The 22,878-nt window shown below is 35.9% G+C and overlaps 1 protein-coding gene across 1 annotated transcript in view; it reads right to left on the bottom strand.

Annotated features, from left to right (window-relative positions):
• Positions 1-22,878, bottom strand: part of Sycp2 (synaptonemal complex protein 2) — a 73,536-nt gene that overhangs the window by 33,033 nt on the left and 17,625 nt on the right. The window contains exons 11-20 of the mRNA XM_051143928.1: positions 22,159-22,301; positions 22,026-22,078; positions 20,605-20,650; positions 19,963-20,058; positions 17,698-17,758; positions 4,060-4,208; positions 2,913-2,987; positions 2,362-2,508; positions 1,246-1,345; positions 355-503 (exon numbers count right to left, since the gene is read on the bottom strand). Of these exons, the coding sequence (XP_050999885.1) occupies positions 355-503; positions 1,246-1,345; positions 2,362-2,508; positions 2,913-2,987; positions 4,060-4,208; positions 17,698-17,758; positions 19,963-20,058; positions 20,605-20,650; positions 22,026-22,078; positions 22,159-22,301 (1,019 nt within the window). The remainder of the gene's footprint in view (positions 1-354; positions 504-1,245; positions 1,346-2,361; positions 2,509-2,912; positions 2,988-4,059; positions 4,209-17,697; positions 17,759-19,962; positions 20,059-20,604; positions 20,651-22,025; positions 22,079-22,158; positions 22,302-22,878) is intronic.

The following is a 22,878-nucleotide window of genomic DNA, read 5'->3' on the forward strand; positions in this document are numbered from 1 at the left end:
AACAACATGTAAGTTTTAGATACAGTGAAGTAGATATTTCAGAGTTTTAAGGTAAGCACAGTGGGTCATGTGCCAGAACGACCTTTTCAAGGATAGTTGGTATTTGGGAAAACATGTCACTGGGTGTGGTGGCACATGCTTGTAATCCCAGCACTCAGGGAGGCAGAGGTAGGCAATTCACTGTGAGTTCAAGCCCAGCCTGGTCTACAAAGTGAGTCCAGGACAGTCAAGGCTATACAGAGAAATCCTGTCATGGAAAAAAAAGAACCAAGCAAAGGAAAAAAGAAAAAGGAGGCTCTGTATGGATTACTAAAATAACTTGTTAAAATTTATTTTAACACAAAGTATCCTTACTTTGAATCTATTATTCCGTCTATTTCTTCCATCAGATTGTCTAGACTTGAGTGACAGAGCACAATCCATTCCATTTTCTGATGTTTTAGAAACAGCTTTTTCGGCAGAATTTATTGCTTGCAGTGGTGCCTTACTTCTTTGTGGTGTTGCTAAAAGGACAAAGACAGCATCTATTTTCCCTATTGTAACAGGAGTACTTTCAGGTGAGGAAGGTGAGAGAAGGAAGTTCTCAGGACAGTTCCCAGGTTTCTGGCTTAAATGAGTAAGTGGACACTGCCATTTAACAAGAGGAGTAACAATTATCAGGAAGGATACAGAGAATGATTCAAATCTGAAACTAATTTGAGAAGTCTGTCATGCACAGGGCTGGTAGCCAGTGGCCAACTAAATTTTTTGAACTGGAAGGTCATTGCAGTCATCAAAGCAATGAGTACTAGAATACACTTCCAAGTTCCAGGCATCATTAATATAGTGCCAGGTACTACATCAATTGTTAACATCATATTTGTTGAATGAATGGATTTTATGTAATCCTATAAACAAACTAGTAAGGTATTGGTTCCATGGTTTGGAAAATAAATTGATTCTGAATTTAGCCAGAGAATACTGTATATTTTGTACTTAGAAAGCTGATAGCAAAGAACTAAATCCAAGAAACCTGATGACCCCAACACTATTTCTAATCACTGTTATGATGCCTTCTGCTTAAATTATGATAAATTACTAACACAGAATATTAATATTAAAAACTGTTTAAGACAATACCTTTCTTCTAGTTAGAAGATACTGTGATTCATACTTTGAACAATTTTATATCTAGAATTTCCTGTAATTAAAAATTCCTTCCTTAAAATACTTTCTTAAAATCTCATGAGGCAATGTAACACTTACATGTGTTGACTAAGAGTATTGGACTTCGTTCCGTGTATCTGTCTGTACTGGGAACAATCATTGATGCTTCAGACATTTTCTTTCTGCTAGGTGTAGTGATCTTAAATCATGAGAAACAGCCACAATAAATACACATTCTGTTTAAACATTAAATAACTTGCAATTTTATTCACAATGTTTTGCCTGGAATATATGCAAAATATTTAGTATTTTTAAATAAATAAAATATCCCACAAATTTCTATGTTAACTTAAATGGTTTCATCTTCATGGTTGTTAATGAACAAATAAAAATACTGTTTTAAAATATTTATAGGTCACAGTGGGCTTATAAAACACAGTGCCTTTATACACTAGCTGAAAATATTTTATTTTTTAAATTTTATTTTATTCAGATCACACCCCGATTGTTATTCCCTCACTTTTATCTTCCTGTTCCCATCCTCTCTCCCTCTTTTGCACTCCTCCCAGAGTCCAGCAGCAAGTCCCAGTATCTGTCCTGATCCTCCACTGAAAATATTTTACAATTATTTTACTAACCAATGACTTGTGGTTTTATGAAAATGACATTTGCACATATAGGTATTTAAAACATTTCCCCTCATTTGTTGTCATTTAAAGTAAAGTAATTATAGGAATTCAGAGGCATTGATTCTAATAAAAGGTTTGGATTGCTCCACATCACTGCATAGTGATTCCTAAAAGTAACAAAGATTCTAAGTAGAATCAGGGAATACAGAGCACACATGTTTCAGAGAGTACCACATAAATAAGGTAGCTCAATGTATGCAGAAGAAAGAACCTAAAAACCTATGACATTTTAAGGTGTTTTTTTACATTAGGGCAAAAATAAAGATATGATTTCTTAAAAAGCATAAATGAAAAAAGTAGCTATTCTATGTATCTCCAATTTAGAATTTACAAATGCACAGCATAATAAAAAATGATTTGCTAAAATACTTGCTTTTCTTTGCATTTGTAAAAGACAGAACAAAAACTGAAATGCTATATTGGTCAGACAATACTGAAACCATTCTAGATGCTTTAGCTCTGTTTCCTTCAGCAGAGATTGATCTGTGCTAATTTAATAGAGGTAATCACTAAACATCATATTTACCCCATCCTGGCTGCCTTTTCTGTCTCCCTGGCTGCTGCCATTGTCCTGTTTGAGAGGATTTATATCTCCCTTTTGGTGGTTAGATTCCTCTTTTAGATGAACAAGGTCTTCTTTGACTGAAGATGGTTGACTTTCTGGCACTAGAATCTGTTGCATTTAGAATGGAGAAAAAGTCTACTTTAGAAAAACTACAAAACAAATAGATTTCTCAAAAATCACTTAATTTTTTTTTTGGCAAAGCTTCTATTCCTCTTAAATTTACACTGTCTTCCTTACTAGACATTTTCTAAGTTTCATAAAGTGACCCAATAAAACAGCTAATTTTGCAAACAAATTTTTCTACTCACAGTTCTCATTTTTAAAGTTACTCAAATTGTAGTTTTCAATAATCTTTTACTTCTATAAGGAAATTATCATTAACTAAAAATATTTTTATTACAGAACCATTTATATTGAGATCATTTGCTTTCACATAATCACCCTCTAAAATTAGCTTTACCACCATATTGTTATTTAGTGTTGAATAAAAATCAAGTAAGTCAGAGACATACCTGTGATCCACTTGCATCAAAAAGTATATGAATAGATGTTTTCGCAACTGAAATACCTTGTTTTCTGGTAAATTCCTAAAATTCAATTAATTAAAAGTGATTCCATTTTCTTTCTATTTAATGCATTTGTTTCCTACTCATTTCCTTCCACAATTTTCAATCATCCCCACATCATCCGTAATATGATATGCCTACATAAACGGTCTAACTTGAGAATACTTCAGTTACTTATGAATATCCAGTTTCAAGTTTTCCATTTTGCTGTCTATTCAAGCAAGTGAATATATGATATATTTGACATGTTTTCTGAGATAGGGTCTTGCTATGTAGTCCAGGCTGGCTTTAAACTCAGAGATCCATCTGCCTCTGCCTTCTGCATGCTGGTATTAAAGGTGCATACCACCAAGCCTGGCCTGATGGAAATTTTTTACATTATCCAAACTTGTCAAGAGAGTTAATTCCTCTAAGATGTTCCATAAATTGTGACCTATATTCTCAGTTAAACAGTACTTGGTTTGTATAGCCTTCTGTAATACTATTCTTCCCTAGGCTATTTAAAGCTCCATCTCCATAACCATGCTTTGCTTATAACTCTTAATAAATATTCTGCAGTTTATGTATTTTTCCATAAGCCATCTATTTACTTCTATCATTTCTATAATTCTAAACTGTTTAACATTTTGAAATTATTTTATTTCAGTCTTTAAGTACATGACAGCAACTCATCAATGATCTAAGCAGCTACTGCCAGCCAATTGTCACCTTACATTTTATTTTATAAAGTCATCTCAAAGGATACAACTTAATGAGCCAGTAAGTCCACAGTACAGCTTAAAATCACATTACTTGTTGTGTGTTCACACATGTGTGCCACAGTGCACATGCAGCAGTCAGAGAACAACCTATGAGATCAGTTCTCTCCTTCCATCAAAGGTGGATCCCAGGGATCAAACTCTGGTTTTAGGCTTGGTGGCAAAGACCCTGTACCACTGAGCCATCTTGCCAGCCCTTCACAGTATAATTTTAAAGAGCTAAAATTTATACCATTTTAGGAATTTGATAATGGAAAAAGCAATTAAACTTATAGCCCCAAACTGAGTTTTCAAAGCCATAACACTATTTGTCGAAGGAGGTTTTAAAAGCTTACCTTGTACTTACTTTCACCAAATATTTTTTTAGTCACACTGGTTATTTCTAATGATGCATCAAAATATAATAGTAATTCCTTCCCTTCTTTTTTAATAATTTTTACCACATTTTTCAGAGTTATAGTCAGTAGTTTCTTTGATTCTCTCACTGTATTTAGAAAACAACATTAATGATAATATATTAATCTTCATGGTATTAATCTGTAACTATATTATAAATAAAATATACAGAAAATTAAATCAAAATCCAAACTTTAAAATTTGGGTTTATTTACTCAATTCTATTACTAACTATTAAAACAAGTCAGTCAACTTATAGTTCTGTTTCAGTGACCTCATTTATGTTACATAATAATAATGCTCTAACCAATTCTTAAACTATTGCATGAATATGCCCCAAAACTGCTTTATTAAAGATAAATAACTTGAATTCATAACTACATTATTTCTAGCTATAAGTAAATATACAAAGATCTGTTAGATCAACATATTGACTATTAGTAATATTTTGATAAAAATTCCAGGGTTTTATGAGGGAGGATGCAGACTTTATCATTAAGGAACTTTCAATGCAATAAAGACATATTCTAGTCCCAGTGTGTATGAGGCACTCACAGTAAACACCCCAAGGATATATAGAGAACCACCTAGTAACCAATCAGCTCGCCTGTATTATGGAGTGAATCCTGCCCACTTCTGGTGTGGCTCCTGCTGTTGGCAGAAGAGCCCCCATGCCTGTCCCCTAGGACAGCTTTGGGCTCAAGGAAAACAGACACAAAGTAGGGAATTTTATCTTCACTATGATGCAAGCAACTCTGAGCTGCCCTAAAGGACAAGGCTTGCCCAAATGGAAAATGTCTTTCTTTTGTACATACGTGGTATTTGTCACAGTAACGGCCTTGGTAGTACTAATAAATAGTAACTAATGAAAGTGATGCTCTTTCTCACCACACTAGTACAACTAAGAAATTAAAGAAGCCACGTGTGCCTAATCTTAACACTTCACATTCCAGGGGTAAAGCTCATGTGGTTGTAAAGATACTATTTCATGTTCTGATGAAAATATACATCCATACACATATGGTCATTTGGTTTTTGACAAAGAAGCCAAAACCATACAATGGAAAAAAGACAGCATTTTCAACAAATGGTGCTGGTCCAACTGGATGTCTACTTATAAAAAATGCAAATAGATCCATATTTATCACGCTGTATGAAACTAAAATCCAAATGGATTAAAGGCTTCAACATAAAACCAGACACACTAAGTCTTTTAGAAGAAAAAGTGGGTAAGACCCTGTAACTCATTGGCACAGGAGACAACTTCCTGAACAGAACACCAACAGCTCAGGCTCTAAGATCAACAATTAATAAATGGGACCTCATGAGGCTGAGAAGCTTCTGCAAGGCAGAAGACACTGTCAACACAACAAAGCGACAACCCACAGATTAGGAAAAGATCTTTACCAACCCTACATCTGACAAAGGGCTAATATCTAAAATATATAAACCATTCAAGAAATTAAGCACCACCAAACCAAATAACCCAACTAAAAAATGGGGCACAGAACTAAACAGAATTCTCAATAGAAGACTACTGAATGGTTGAGAAACAAAGAAATGCTCAACATCTCTAGTCATCAGGGAAATGCAAATCAAAAGGACCTTGAGATTCCATCTTATACCTATCTGATCAGCGAAGATCAGTAACTCAAATGACAACACATGCTAGAGAGGATGAGGCAAAAGGGGAATACTCCTCCACTGCTGGTGGGAGTGCAAACTTGCTCAACCACTCTGGAAAGGAATATGTTGGTTTCTCAGAAAATTGGGAATAGCTCTACCCCAAGACCCAGCTATACCATTCCTGGGCATATATCTGAAAGATGCCCCACCAGACAACAAAGACATTTGCACAAGTATGTTCATAGCAGCCTTATTCGTAATAGCCAGAACCTGGAAACAACCGAGATGTCCCTCAATTGAAGAATGGATAAAGAAACTGTGCTCTCACTGAAGGATAAGTCATTGAAACAGAAACTAAGCCGAGAAATAACATCATTAACCAATGCCATGGGTCAAATGGATCTAACAGATATCTATAGAACCTTTCACCCAAACAAGAAAGAATATACCTTCTTCTCTGCACCCCATGGAACCTTCTCCAAAATTGATCACATCGTAGGTCACAAAGCAAGCCTCAATAGATACAAGAGGATTGAAATAATACCTGTATCCTATCAGATCACCATGCTCTTAGGCTGCAATTCAACAACAACAGAAATAACAAAAAGCATACACATACGTGGAAACTAAACAACTCTCTGCTAAATGACACCTGGGTCAGGGAAGAAATAAAGAAAGAAATCAAGGAGTTTCTGAAATTCAATGAAAATGAAGGAACAACATACCCAAATTTGTGGGATACATTGAAAGCAGTGCTAAGAGGAAAATTCATAGTACTAAGTGCCTTTAAAAAAAAATTGGAAACATCGCACATAAGCATCTTAATGACACAACTGGAAGCCCTAGAAAAAAAAGAAGCAGTAACACCCAAGAGGAGTAGACGTCTGGAAATAATCAAACTCAGGGCTGAAATTAACAAATCAGAAACTAAGAAAACAGTCCAAAGAATCAACAAAACCAAGAGCTGGTTCTTTGAGAAAATCAACAAGATAGACAGACCATTAGCCAAACTAATTAAAAGGCAGAGAGACAGTATTGAAGTCAACAAAATCAGAAATGAAAAGGGAGACATAACAACAGACACTGAAGAAATACAAAGAATCATAAGATCCTACTTTGAAGGCATATATGCCACAAAATTTGAAAATCTAAGGGAAATGGACGATTTTCTTGATCAATTTCACTTGCCAAAGTTGAGTGAAGAACAGATAAACAAGCTAAATAGTTCCATTTCCCCTACAGAAATAGAAGCAATCATCGATAGTCTCCCAACCAAAAAAAGCCCAGGGCCAGATGGTTTCAGTGCAGAATTCTACCAGACCTTCAAGGGTGAGCTAATACCGATACTATTCAAGCTACTCCAAAAGATAGAAATGGATGGAACATTATCAAATTCATTCTATGAGGCCATAGTCTCATTGATACCTAAACCTCACAAAGACTCAACAAAGAGAATTTCAGACCAATTTCTCTTATGAACATCGATGCAAAAATCCTAATAAAAGACTTGCAAAACGAATACAAGAACACATCAAAGTGAGAGAAGCATGGGAGAATAGCAAAGTAGAAGGATCCAGAGGGTCCTAGAAACCTACCAGTAGAACATTATGATAGGCAGATTTGGGCCCAAGGGTCCCGCTCAAACTAAGGCACCAGCCAAGGACAATACAGATGGTAAACTTTAAACCCCTACCCAGATCTAGCCAACGGTCAGAACATTCTCCACAGTTGAGTGGAGAGTGGGATATGACTTTCTCACATACTCTAGTGCCTCACATTTGACCATGTCCCCTGGAGGGGGAGACCTGGTGGCACTCAGAGGAAGGACAGCAGGTTACCGAGAAGAGACTTGATACCCTATGAGCATATACAGGGGGAGGTAATCCCACTCAGGAACAGTCATAGGGGAGGGGAATAAGGGGAAAATGGGAGGGAGGGAAGAATGGGAGGATACAAGGGATGGGATAACCATTGAGATGTAACAAGAATAAATTAATTTAAAAAATTAAAAAAATATTTTAAAATGTATTACAACTCTGAGGTGATGTAACTTGACTTTTAAATTTGCAAATCATAATTACACATACTTATGAAGTACAGTGTAATTTTTGACATATGGAAGATGGTATAATTAATTAATATAGCATAAAAAAGAAACTGTGGTACATCTATACAATGGAATACTATTCAGCTATTAAAAAACAAGGAAATCTTGAATTTTGCAGGCAAATGGATGGAATTAGAAATGATCATTCTAAGTGAGATAACCCAGCCCCCAAAAGACACGCATGGTATATACCCAACATAGACATCCTCAAAGAGACTTCCACCTAGCAGGGGATAGGGACAGTTATGGAAATTTGAAGCTGGACACTGGACAGAGTGCTGAGAGTGTAGGGTGGCCCTACTATGTCACAGAGGAAGAGGTCATATGTAGTACAGAGGACACTAGACAAACTAAAGTCAGACATTAGGGGAGGAGGGCTCCCCTTTCTAAGGACTAGGGGAGGGAGGGAAAGGGATGAGAGAGGGGATAGGATCGGGAGTTGATGAGGAAGGGGGTGAGGTTGGGAGGGGATGAGGGAGGGGTCTACAGTCGGGATGTAAAGAATTCAAACTGCAGAACAAGCATGTGATTTATATCCCTAATCCCACTACATGGGAATAGCTCTGAGACTGGCAGAGATACAAATGTAAATGCATAGAGAGGCCTCATGGTGGCCACAGAGTCTCTGTGACTTATTATTAGAGCCCACTCTTAGTACGGCATGAAAGAAGATTTGCAGACACCTTATGTCGGCTCATACAATGAGCAGAAAACTAGCTTTAATTGTTCTGTGCATTCTACACACCCCATACAATTATGCTAGAGCTGTATAATGCTTGTGAGAAATTATGTTTTCAGAACAAAATAACCAGACACTGATGCTGGATCAGACCTGACAGGATTCATTCTTCTCAGCATGATGGAGCTAGCTCCAGCCCTGGATGACTCTGTTCCTGTTACCCACCAGATTTGGACAGCTTCCCAGACAACATTGTAGAAAACTTCTGATCCAATTTGGACCACCATTTCAATCTCCTATTAAGCCTGGAATCTCACAACATTTAGAAACTGGACCTCAAATGCAATCCATGCTTGCTTAACCATTTTTTCCAATCTTTTTTGGCCCCTTCCAAGGTATTATTCACCCCAATTCAGCCTGAAAAAATCTTAAGAGAATGATGCCCCATTCCCTCTAAGGGGGTTAGTATAGGTTTCTGTTTGCTTTCTTAGTCTACAAATGCTTATTCTCATCAAGAGGTGGTCATAAGTCATTATTGGTCTGTTTTCTTTTCTTTCTTTTTGTGTTTGTTTATTTATTTATTATTTATTTGAGACAGGGTTTCTCTGTATAGCCTTGGCTATCCTAGACTCACTTTATAGCCCAGGCTGGCCTCGAATTCACAGTGATCCACCTTCCTCTGCCTCCCGAGTACTGGGATTAAAGGCATGCGCCACCACCCAGTATTGATCTTATACAGAGAAAAAAGTAGGTGAAACTTGGGGATGTCTCTCTTTTCCTTTATCTTGCATATATGTAGGTAAGGAGTTAGGAGCTGAAAAGAAAGAAAGGGACATAGGAACATGGAGAGAGGATAGAACAAAAGCTTGATGATTGAACCTATTCCTTAACTCAAGGCCTTAATTGTTACTCATAATGAAGGTTATATCTAAGTCATTGGTATAGAATTTAGTATACTGATATGAAACATGGGCATGTGAAATATTTGTCAGAATTTAGCACAAGAATATATACCCTAAGTCTAACAAATAGATGTGATTCTATCAATATATGAGGTAAAATAGTTAAATAAGGTCTTCAAAAGCCTCAGAGACACACAGAATAGGGCAATTGAAGATGTTTTTATAATCCTAAATTTCTTTGACAACAAGACAAGTTAACTCCTGACATCACCCAGCCAACCTCAAAGAAGATGATGAGCATCAAAGAACCTCCTTATGGAGATGGCTTCAAATGTAGCAAACCAGACACTGGGCAAAATGTCCTCGTTCCTGCCACAAACAGAATTCTGCCTAAAAATGGGTAGCTTAGATGCAAGCAGAGGTTGAGGGCCACACTCTGCCAAATCAGGGAAAGGAAGTCCTCAATAGTTCCTGCCCTGCGAATAAGTCTGGCAGAGATATTGGGCCAGAAAGCCGAAGATGAGGCTCCAACGTTATAGACAGTGTTGGGTGACTGTTCTGGCAGTAAATCGTCTAAGTCAATTTGTTCATTTTGGAAGCTGCTAACCTGAACTGCTGGTTCACTCAGGAATTTAAGTTTTATTCCTTCTCAAGTCTCTGAGGGGTGTTGAAGGCCAGATAGTTTAGTTTTACAATCAAATTTAGTTGGTTAGGGGATAAGATCGTTTTAGATCAAGATAAAAGAGTTATTAGAGTTGAAATAAGATAGATATTGAATTTCCTTCAGAAATTTAGACCCAACAAGACAGGAAAGACATTTACTTCAAACTGGACAAATACAAACAGCCAAACCACTATGAATGTAACATTTATAGAACTCATGATTGTCACATGGTTCTCCCTGCTGTATGTAGTTTGTTTTATACATGTGTACTAAAATAAATGTATTTTAAAATGTTCATTTGCAAAAAAAAAAAAAAAAAAAGCCATAGAATGAGCAACAACAAATTTGGAAGAGGAAGACTGCAGTCAGAAGACAAGAGAAAGGCATCTTCAGTGACCTCAAAGGAAAAATAAAATCACCAACCTACATTTTTATGTCTATAAAAACTTCTTTTGAAAGTGAAGGCAAAATAAATACAGTTACAAACAAATCGAGAGAGCTGTCATTAGTAGACCAATACTATGAGAATGTCACAAGGAGGCTGCTTTTCATTCTGCAGAGAAAGCTGACAAGTGGCATATCCTACATCCTATATGCATAAATTAGTAAGTGACGGGAGTGGGACAAAGGATGCAGCAAAGATGAATGCAAATTCATTGCTGTAAGTTTCTTATATTGTACATGGGACGATATATCAATTCAAGGTAGAAATCATAAAATAAGAGGGCAGGAGTAAATAAAGAACTAAAAGAAGTATATAAAATTCAGCAGAAAGTAAAGTGGAAAACTAAATTATTTTTAAAATGTTAAACACCTATGGAAACAAGATTTCGTATGAAATTCAGAATGATTTTGTAGCAAAAAAAAAAAAGAGACAGATAAGAAAATATTTCTATGTTACGGACCTCTTTTACATGAACATAAAAAATATTAAACAAACATTATGAGAGTCAAACTAGCATTATATAAAGTTTGACTTTTTTTCGGTCCAGTACAGTTTATCCTGGGAATAAGAAAAGTCACAGATATAAAAATTATCTTCCATGGCTGCTGAGAACATTTAGTTTTAACTACTTTGGAAAACATTTGGTTAACGTCTTCCTATACTATGAGCTTATTCCTAAGTGTCATGTCACTCATGAGTTCATTTCTTTCTCTGTTTTTCTTTCTTTTTTGAGACAAAGTTTCTCTGTGTAGCCCTGGCTGTCCTGGAACCCACTCTGTAGACCAGGCTGGCCTTGAACTCAGCAATCTGCCTGCCTCTGCCTCCCTGAGTGCTGGGTTTAAAGGCTTATGTCATCACTGCCCAGTATGAGTTCATTTCTTAATAGAAGTGCATGTTCACTCAGTTAGTGAATGTGCAATCTTGTTCAACATACTGGTGACAGTTTGCAAATTCCAGAGTTCATCAGGATGGGACACTCTGCTGTGAAAGGAGGTATTCAGAGTCCTGCATATGTTATACTTGTTACACTGTTAAAGATTTATTTTGGTTTTTAATTATGTATATCTGTTTTGGGGTAGGCTATGAATGCATGAGTGTAGATGCCCATGGTTTACAGAAGAGGAACTCAGATGCCCTGGAGTTGGAGTTACAGGCACTTGTAATGAGTTGGTGTGGATGTTGGGCATGGATGATTCAAGGTCTTCTGTTAAGAGCTGTGTGTGCTCTTAACAACCCAGTTCTCTCTCCATTCCAGACTATGTTTCATGATCTGAATGGCCTATGCAAAAGGTAGGTTTAGTGTGAGTAATTTATCAGCTTTTGTCTTGGACATTTATACATGTGCTATTTTCAAATTCAAAGCAAAAAGTTTTGATTTTTGCCACTAAGTCAAAAATTAAAGTGTCTGATTTTAATGCCTAACACATAATTTTAAAGTTTCTTATCTTTTAACTAAAGCTAGGAAATCTATTTTTCATGAAAAATATTAAAAAATTACATAAAGACATACATTTAGCTTCAAGTAAAGGACAGTAAAGATCTTGATGGCATCTACTTTCCAATGAAGAAAGAATCCTGTGATATGGCATTTCACATATCAACATCAACAATATATTTAAGATGCTGATGAAAGCTAAAGCAAAATTGCTGTGTGCTGATTTTATGTTCTGAGTCTCATTGGTTCTTCATTTGGTCATCCTTTCATCCTTTTGTATGTAGTAGACTGGGGTAGATGCCTGTTTCCCACAATATTTACTTAAAAATCATTGTCCATTCATTCGGATATGCTATTTTCCTCTTTAAAGTATGACAATAATTTTCCCTTAATTTTAAGTAGTGGAATTATTAAATTTAATGCCTTTGATATTGTCCTTGATATTTTGGCACTAATATGATGAAATAACCATCTTGTGTTTCCTTGTGTATGCCTTAGAATTGGTTCTTTCTAGGGTTGTCATTCACCTTCCTAGTATTACACATTATGCTGCTTCCTCTCAGTTTTATGATGTGCTTTTCTGGAGCACAAAGGTCATCTTATCCAAGATATTTACCAAAGGCTGAGTTAAGGGGAGTCAGTTTGGAGGAATGCAGAAGTCCTCCGACTCCATGATACGGAAGACAGATAAGATGACCATGCCTAGATATTTTATATTGCTTGTGGCTATCGTGAAGGGAATAATTTTCCTAATTTCTTCCTCTGCCTGTTTGTCATTTGTATATAGGAAAGCTACTGACTTTTTTGAGTTTATTTTGTATCCTGCCAATTTGCTGAAGGTGTTTATCAGCTGTAGGAGTTCTCTGGTGGAATTTTGGGGGTCACTTATATACACTATCATATCATCTGCAAATAGGGATAATGAAATGCTTGACCTCCTTAGTCGTCAGAGAAATGCAAATCAAAACGACACTGAGATTCCATCTCACACCCATCAGAATGGCTAAGATCAATAACTCAACTGATACCACATGCTGGCGAGGATGTGGAGAAAGAGGAACACTTCTTCATTGCTGGTGGGAATGCAAACTAGTACAACCACTTTGGAAAGCTATCTGGCGCTTTCTCAGAAAAATGGGAATAGGGCTTCCTCAAGACCCAGCTATTCCACTCCTTGGAATATACCCATAAGATCCACTACCACACAACAGGGACATATGTTCAACCATGTTCATAGCTGCCTTATTCATAATAGCCAGAACATGGAAACAGCCTACATGTCCCTCAGTAGAAGAATGAACTAAGAAACTGTGGTACATTTACACTATGGAATACTACTCAGCTATTAAAAACAAGGAATTCCCGAAATTTGTGGACGAACAGATTGAACTAGAAATTATCATAATGAGTGAGTTCACCCAGAAGCAGAAAGACTCAAATGGTATATACTCACTTATATCGAGACACTAGTCCAAGGGGTACGTCCCCATGAAAAACTTTACTTACCAGGAAAGTGGGTCAGAGAGGGGAGGACATCCTATTGAGACTTTAGGTGAGAGAAGCATGGGAGAATGAGGAAATAGAAGGATCCAGAGGGTCCTGGAAACCTACAAGAGGAACTTTATGACAGGCGGATCTGGGTCCTGGGGTCCTCCTCAAACTATGGCACCAGCCAAGGAACATATAGGCAGTAAACTTCGAACCCCTACCCAGACTATCCGATGGACAGGACATTCTCCACCGTTGAGTGGAGAAGGAGATCTGACTTTTACACGAACTCTGGTGCCCCTTTTCTGACCACTTCCCCTGGATGGGGAGGTCTGGTGGCACTAAGAGGAAGGATAGCAAGTTACCAAGAAAAGACTCGATACCCTAAGAGCATACATAGGAGGAGGAGGTCCCCCTCAGTCACAGACATAGGGGAAGGGAGTAGGGGGGAAGCGGGAGGGAGAGAGGAATAGGAGGATACAAGGGATGGGCTAACAATTGAGATGTAATATGAATAAATTAATAATAATAAAAAAAGAAAAAATATTCTGGCTTAGGGAGGAACGAGGGAGGATACAAGGGATGGGATAACAAATGAGATGTAATCTGAATAAATAAATTAAAACAAAAAAAGAAGCACAACTGTAGATACCATAGTCTCTAAAGTTAAGACAGAAATCCAAAAGGTTCATAGTCAAAAAACCTAAAATGACCACACCTTTGCAATAAAACTACAGAGATTAAAAGGCAACATGGGCCATACATGCACAGAGTCCTGAGTTCCTTGCCCTTTTTGCATAAAAGGCATCTTTTTTTGGTGGAGAATTATTCAGAATTTCTATAGCCCTAAAATACAAATGTCAATAATAAAATGACTTGACAGGAAATAAATGCCACTATATCAGTGGTACTAAAGAAACAATTGACTTTAGAAAGAGGCCAAAGGCAATTCAGATATGGTAGCTAATAGATAGGTTCCAATTTCAAGAGGTAATTCTATGAAACATATTAAATGAAAAACTGCCAAAATGTTCACTGTCAGTAAAACTAATGTTGAAAATTCCTTACTCTGGCAATGCTAAATGGTGACACCCAGTGGCAGATGTCCATCTCCAGAGCACATTAGTGTTTTCTCAACTTTTATGGAGCTGCTAGAGAAGATTATTATAAAGACGATCTCAGGTTTCTCAAATTACTTGATCCCTTCTGCTCACCCCATGAGACCCTTTGCCAGGGAATAAAAAGGCAAAACAGTAACTTGATCATAAGACTCCCAGGCTCCACTACTAGAAGCCAAAAAAATCAACTTTTTCTTATGTCATTTATTACAGTCAGTCACAGATACTGTTATAGCAACAGAAAACAGACCAAGACAGTGTAAAATACTTAACGGTGAGAAGATGAATTCTTTGCTACTTTCCTGACATCAGAAACAATGTTTATTCTTATAATTTCTCTTAGCAATGCAATGATAGCACTTATTGCCAGAACAGTAAGGCAAGAGAAGTTAGGACTCAACAAAATTGAAGTAATTTTATTACAAAATTTATTTTAGTCTCTCTGTGTGTGACAGTGAATCCATGTGTAGGCATGTACACACAAATGTACAACATGTATGCCGTAGAAGTCAGAGACAATTCCCAGGGGTGGGTTTTTTTCTTTCCATCAAACTTGCTTGGGAGCAACTGTCTTTAGCCAGTGAACCACCTTGCTGGCCCAGAAACTGAATCTCTTATACACCGAGGTTAAAAATCTAAAGTGGTGAGACTACTTTAGCCAGTTTCTAAGCTTGAATAGATAAGCATATGACTCTGGTATGACAGAAGCACCACACTCCTTAGTAATTGGCCCAACAGAAGTAAAGCATAGATAGGCAGACTATACATTAACATTTACAGCAGCATTTCATAAGAGCTAAAAATTGAAACATTCCAAATGCCCAAAAGTTCAGTGAGCATGGATTAATGAATTAAGGTATAGCCATTCGATGGAATACTACCCAGTCAAAACAAACAAACAACAACAACAAAAAACTATTGATGCATGCTACATCAAGTAGCTTTAAAAGGTTTAAAATAACAAAACCAGAAAATTTTTACATAACATGACTGCACTTATATGGAGCATAGGAAAACATACATTTATCTGTTTTAAAGAAAGCAGCAGTAACTGTCTAGCAGAGAAGAAATGGTTTTAAACGAACAAAGAAAAAGATGATTTGAGGGATGGATGCTTACTATCTTGAATTATCCATGATGGTTTCATATACAAAGGCACATGAATTATTATTAGCCTGATCAGCCTAATGCAAAGTGTCCATCAGGGCATTCAGCGAACACAGCTCTTTTAAGTCATGTATCACCTTTCTCTAAGCCACATTAAGACATTTGCAAGATATCTACTCTTTACCACTTGAACTCAAAATTGTGCTCGAAGCTTACTCCACTTCCATAAAGAATAAAAAGGGCAGGATAAGGAGATGGAAAGGGAATGATAGAATGATACAGCCATCATTACTTAAAAACAACATGATTCACTGACTGAACATCCTCAACAATCTACACAATGATCAGAATTAAATAAACAGTTACTTGGCGAGGTTATAAGATACAAAAAAAAAAAAAGTATCTTAAAATTATTTTAATATACCAGTAGAAAATATCTGAAAATGAAGTTAAATATTATCTTTATCACCATAAAAGGAAAAGTGAATATATAGAAATAAATTCATCAAAACATTTATAAGGCATACTGAAAAATATAAAATGTTGTTTAGAGACGTCAAGGACCCAAATATAAAGAAAAACTACATCTCTATAAACTAAAATTCTATTTCAAGTATTCCCATACTGATGTACAGTTGTAGTTTCATGAAGTTTTCTGGAATGATTGATAAAACCTTTAAAAACTTATATGGATATTCCAAAGGCTGTGTTTCTGAAAACTCCAAAATGTCAGGAAATAAGTTAGCTGTGTGCGCATGAGCATACAATGCTGAGAACACTGTGGTACTGGCACACAACATGTACACAGATAAAAAGAGAATGTCTAACAGCAGCAGGGTACATGAGCACTCTTATACAGCCAGGTGACTCTTAACAGAGGAGCCACAGAGCAGCAACACTCAATGGTCAGCATATGACTGTGGAAACAAAGAAACCCAGGAAATAAGGCCACTTCAGCAAATAATCATAAAATACCTATAAATCAACACAAATCACCTACAATTTCTGTCAACACCCTAAAATTAATTTTATTTTGTTCACTGTATTAACACACAAAAGCTAAAGCCAAAACAGAAAAGCTCTATGGCAAGGACAGACCAAGATTTCTTAGGTCATATAAACGGATAACCATACAGGGAAAACCCAAAACCAAACCAAACCATCTAATCAACTAGACTTCAAATTTAATAGCTTTTCTTTGCCCCCATCCAAAATAATTATAAACAAGATACAGACTAAAAATATATTCACAAGGGCTGCAGAGATGGCTCAGAGGTTAAGGGCACTGTCTGTTCTTCCAAGGGTCATTTGTTCAATTTCCAGCAACCACATGATGGCTCACAACCATCTAGAATAATGAGATCTGGTGCCTTCTTCTGGCATGCAGGCACACAGGTGGGCAGAATACTGTATAAATAACAAATAAATATTTTAAAAATATTCACAAAAATCTATCTATCAAAGGATTGGTGTTGTAGGATACACGACAACTTCAAAATTGAAAAGTCAAGTCAGGAAAGTATTTACCCAGACTGTGTAAATAGTCTGTGCTCTACAGAGAACACATGAACAGCCAGAGTACTTACTACCACTCCTAATTAAAAATGCAAATTAAAACCATGGTATGATATGTCTACTTCAATGACTAAAATAGACCTTAACTTATATGGCCTTTTACCACTCTGCTAGATTTTTGTAATTTTGTCCAGCAGTATTATATAACTCCTCTCACAGGAATGGAAAAATGAGGTGTCTGAATTTAGTAAAACAAATGAGATAGAAATGCAAGAACCTTGAAAGCACAGGTGTGAGACTGGTCAGACTAAATGTGTGGCTTTTAGATGAAGAAAACTGGGGTGCGGTGGGGAATGTGATGAACTGACGGCTGTGAGTACCTACAGGTGTTTTGTTTTCAGCAGTCGGTCTTATCTCAGAGGCTACAGTTGCTTTTCTTCATAGCAGAAACCAAAAGCAGAATTACAGAAAATGAGTTTCAAGTTTATTACCTTCAATGTTGTACATCTGAACTTTTTCTTCAGGCACAGTGACTGCTTCCCATTGATGATCCTTAAATTTAGGGAAAAATATCTTAAGCATAAGTTCACTACTGACTTAATACTTCTTTCAATATCAATTTTAAGTTACAACTATAAGTGGCTTTCCAGTGGCTTATCTTTTTCCTATCTCCTGTGTCTTCTATCACTAAACATGAAACTTTCTGTTTCTTTAATATTTCATTTATTCATTCTAAAAACAGTAAACTCTAATACCAGGTATAAACAACAAAAACAAAGCACATCCATGATTTTTCATGAGACAGGAAAACGGAATTATTTGCAGTAACTACTATAAGGAAAAGCATTGGACAATGTAATATATAAGTTGGTGGCAAGGCTGCCTTATACTTAATGACCAGAGAACCATTTATAAGCAGATAGCATTTTATCAAAACTTAAATTGGAAGAAGCTATGCTAGTTGCATTTCTGTTGCTCTGATAAAATATCCTGACAAAAAACAACTTAAGGGAGGAAGGGTTTATTTGACTTGCAGGTTACAGTTCATAACTGGGGAAGTCAAGGTAAGAACTTGAAGCATCACATCCATGGGCAAGATTAGACAGAGAATCAACACACTGATCCTTGCTTGCTCTGTACTCAGATTTCTGTACCCCTGCACCCTTCACCAATGGAATGGTGCCAAATGGGTGGGTCTTCATACATCAACTAACAAGCCAATCTCCCACCTCCCTAGACAGGTCCACAGGCCATAATCTAGACAAGTCCTCAGTAAATCTCTTTCCAGGTAATTCTAGGCTGTGTTCGTTTTCCAGTTAAACGATCACAGAAAGTAGGTTGCAAAGATCTGCAAGAGCTGTTCCTATGGCCAAAATCCCTATAAGATTTGAAATGTGGTGACTCAAACATGGAGAATGCTGTGACATCTCAAAGGGATATCCAGGTGCCGAGGCTATAAAAAAAAAAATCTTATTTGCTACATTAAAGAGACAAAGGAGTTAAGTTGCCACTATGTGGAGAATGGTTTCTAGAGAGAACACAGAAAATAGAAGAACATATTCCTATAAAGATTGAGGATAGAGAATTCAAAGTGTAATTCTGGGGAGAATCTCTGAGCATCTTGATCAGTATTTAGAACATACTTTATATATGGATTTATACATTCCCTATTTGGTATACTATAGTATGATTTCCTTTTTTTTCTGGCTAGATCTAGTATACCAAATTGATCCAAGAATGAGACTGCATCAATAACAACACTCTTAATATCTGAAAATAAGCACTCTATGAAGGTACTCTAAAATAAAAAGGATGTGAAAACTCTAGAAAGTATTGGCTAACATTCACTTCTAAAATATTTATGTGGGAGCCAGGCAGTGTGGCACATGCCTGTAATCCCAACACTCAGAGAAGCAGAGGTAGGGGGATCTCTGTGAGTCCCAGGCCAGCTTGGTCTACAAAGTGAGTCCAGGAGAGCCAAGGCTACACAGAGAAAAATTATGTCAGAAAGAAGAAATAGGATTCTAAAAAAAAACTAGATTAAAAAGGTTAAGAGTCTCCTTAGAAAATTAGGAGCCACGCCCAGATTAGTAAGTACAGATCAACTCTGTCAGAATTTGGTAGTGTCTACACAATTTGAGTCAGATGTATGCCACTGTAACCAAATATGAACTGATAGCTGGGAAACAGTGACTTCAGTATCTTTCCTCAGGTAACAAACAGGACAAGAAGTATTCCCCCCTCGGAAGGTGTACAGATGGCTATGATACAATACTGAACTAAAACGTACTTCCACACACCATTGTAAATAGCAATTCCTTTAACTCTTCCCAGATTATTTCAAGCCAAAAGTGAGATTATTTGGTGTCACCTGCCCATGGTAGTTCTTATGGAGTACCTGAGTGGCTATGGGCCTTGTGCCTGCTAAGCACTGTACCAATGAGCAGCCTCCACGCTGTCTTTTTTTAATATTGATTCATTTTGTTCATATGACCAAAAATTAAATTTGTTAATATTTATTTCTAAAAGGTTTATATAAAAATTAGTATTAAAATTTGGCACTCATTTTGTTATAATAAAAATCAAATAAGTTTCATTTTAATTATCTTTATTGCTTATACAACCTTATAATAAAAAGATAATGTTGAAATTGATCAAAAGATTGGCTAACAATGTATACAAACATGTATCCTGAAAGTACATTAAAGAATGTTCTTCACATGTGCATACAGAGTAACAAAGGGGTAAGAGCTTACGTCATCATCTCCGGCAATGTAGAATGACAGAGTCTGGCTCCCAACATTAAAATCAACCCAGAATTCCTCAAGTTTTTCATCTGATGGTATCTGCAGCTAACATAGTCAATATATAAAACTAGTATATAACATGCTTATAAAACATGAACAATTATCATCAGATTATAGTCATGACTGAACTATTACTTGAGGGTTTTTCATTCTAGAATTCAGCAACATTTTTATAAAGCAGAACATTCCCCTGAATACTTTCAAGTGTAAGCAGATAAAGACAGCAGAAATGTGTTAACATTTACGTAACTTAGAAGAAGAAAATGATACTTAAGTGCTTTACACAGAAATTAGATCCAGAAATCAAAAACCATCTTAAGTCTTAATAGAGACTGAGAACAATTTGAATATACTTATGAATGATAATCACTGGTGCCTTTAAGGGGAGAAGAAAATGCAAAGAACTACAACCTTGTGGTTTTCCATCTTTGCTAAGATGAGCTGGTTTATATTTTTCCTGGTGTCACTGTAATGTATAGGACCACTTAGTTGTACCATCATCTAAATTTTAAATCATTTTGTATTCCATAACCCATTTAATTTTTATATAAAGATCATATAATAACTCATTTGTATAAATTTAAAACTTACCTCATATTTATCAAGAAATGCTGATAAGCAAGGAAATGTAAAGACCCTGAAACACAAAACAGTTTAGGAAAAAATAAATTAGCCTTCCTGGAATTATGACTTGTTCAGTCATAAAATCAATGTCTAAAATTGAGGGGAAATTTGGTATAATATTTTTTAAAATAAAATAATTTTTAATTCATTTTTGAGATGGAGTCTCTCACTGTTGTCCAGGCTGGCCTCAAATATGATACTCCTGCTGCAACCTTGCAAGTAGCTGAGGTAATAGGAGGAAACCACCAAGCCAGAAAATTTAAGTAGAGAAAAGTATAGAACTTTAAGGATACTATTTACTTACCACTTTGACTAAGGGGATTATACCAATAAAAATATCCTTTCAAATATGAACAAGTGTTCCTAAATACACTTACATATTAATACAGTGGAAGTTCCTACAGGACTCGGGTGTATACAAAGTAGATAGGAGACATTTTTGACAGTAAAACTGGCTAAATACTTAGAACATTTTCATGGCAAGATCCTATTTTAAGTACTTTAGTATGTTCTGTCCTTCTCTATAACAAACTTAAGTGATAAATATTATTAGTATTCCTATCATGCAGCTAAGGAAACAGAAGGAAGTAAGGTTAAATAGTTTACAGAATAGAACAGATGGGAACTTATGATTCAAATGAAGGCAATATGACTCACTGCACTTAGCCCTAGCCCGATCTTTCACTTAGTAAATAAAGGAAGCATGACTAATTCAGAACACTGCAGGGGCCAGGTATTAGAATACTCTGTTGCTCTGGGCTGGAGAGATGGCTCAGCAATTAAGAGAATTTGCTGTTCCTTTCAGGGCACCTGAGTTCTATTCCCAGCACTCATATGGCTTCTCATAACTTGTTAACTCCAGTTCCAGGTTATCCGACATCTTTTCTGTCTATTTCAGCACTGCATATACACAAAGCACAGACATACATACGGCAAAAGCACCCTCAACATAAATTTTAATGGTAAAATTTATATTTTCTATCATTTCATGCTTGTTACTGATGTTAAAAAATAAAAATTCAACTTAAGTTTCTTATATAGTAGGAGGAATTATTTACTATGCATTTTCACTCCAGTGTGTATGTATGGCCAAAATAATTTTTATTATTCTTTAAACACCAAATAATACATGCAATTCTGAAACAGAGTAAACCAAGTTAGGACACTCAATTATTAGTTATGAGCTAAATAAGGTACATTTTTCCTTTTAAGCACAAAGCCAAACAAAGTCAGATTAACAGTGTACAAGGTTACTGTATGTTACATAAATACTATCTTGAACATATCTACATATTTCACAGTGCAATAAAAATTATATTTATGAACGTTCATCATTGGGCTCACCCGTCTTCCCTATCACAAATGGCTACACGCTGTGTCATGCTTACCTTCGCTTATCACCAAGCATGCCATTTACCAAGTTGAGAAATGTCCTGCAGTCCTAATTTCAAAAATGAAAAAGCTTTAAAATCAAAATTATACAATAATCTTTACTAAACTTGCTATATTTTTTAAACTTACTGTTTCAAATTCACAGTCTTTAACTTCTTTAAATGCATTAGCAATGAAATCCATTGAAAACCACTGAAATGCAAGTTCTTGTCTCCGTTTTTCTGTGGTCATTCTACACAAAGCTTCCACAATGCCTACCTGTAATTCATAATCTTAAAAAAATTATTAGTCAGTGTAGAGGTCAAAAATCTAAAAAAATTAAGCTTATAAAACCCCATTTGGTAAGGCACAAGAATAAGAGAAATAAGAAAATGCTTATTATTTAATATTCAATTATTCATTTTTTAAAAATCAAAGAAACCCATAAATCAAGACTACCACTTCATTAAAGCTGAAAATTGAAAACAATTAATATATAAAATTTTGTTCTGACATTTACTATTATCCCAAAGTATATATTAAAGCCATACTTTATTCTATATATGTAAGTAACTAAGTCGAAATTTACTCATAGGAAACTAAAGAAAAATTAAGTTCTTTGTAATAAATATATTGTTTAAAAATTGTATCAACTGCCAAAATATTAGCCACTATAATTTAAATAAGCAACATTTTTTTCTTTTTTATTTAATTAATTTATTCATATTATAACTCAATTGTTATCCTATCACTTGTATTCTCCTATTCCTCCTTCCCTCCCACTTTCACCCTATTCCCCCTCCCCTAGGTGTAAGGCCAAGGGGGACCTCCTCTCCCACTATGTGGTCATAGGCTATCAAGTCTCATCTT

The sequence above is a fragment of the Acomys russatus genome, chromosome 4, assembly GCF_903995435.1.
Source record: "Acomys russatus chromosome 4, mAcoRus1.1, whole genome shotgun sequence".
NCBI lineage: Eukaryota > Metazoa > Chordata > Mammalia > Rodentia > Muridae > Acomys > Acomys russatus.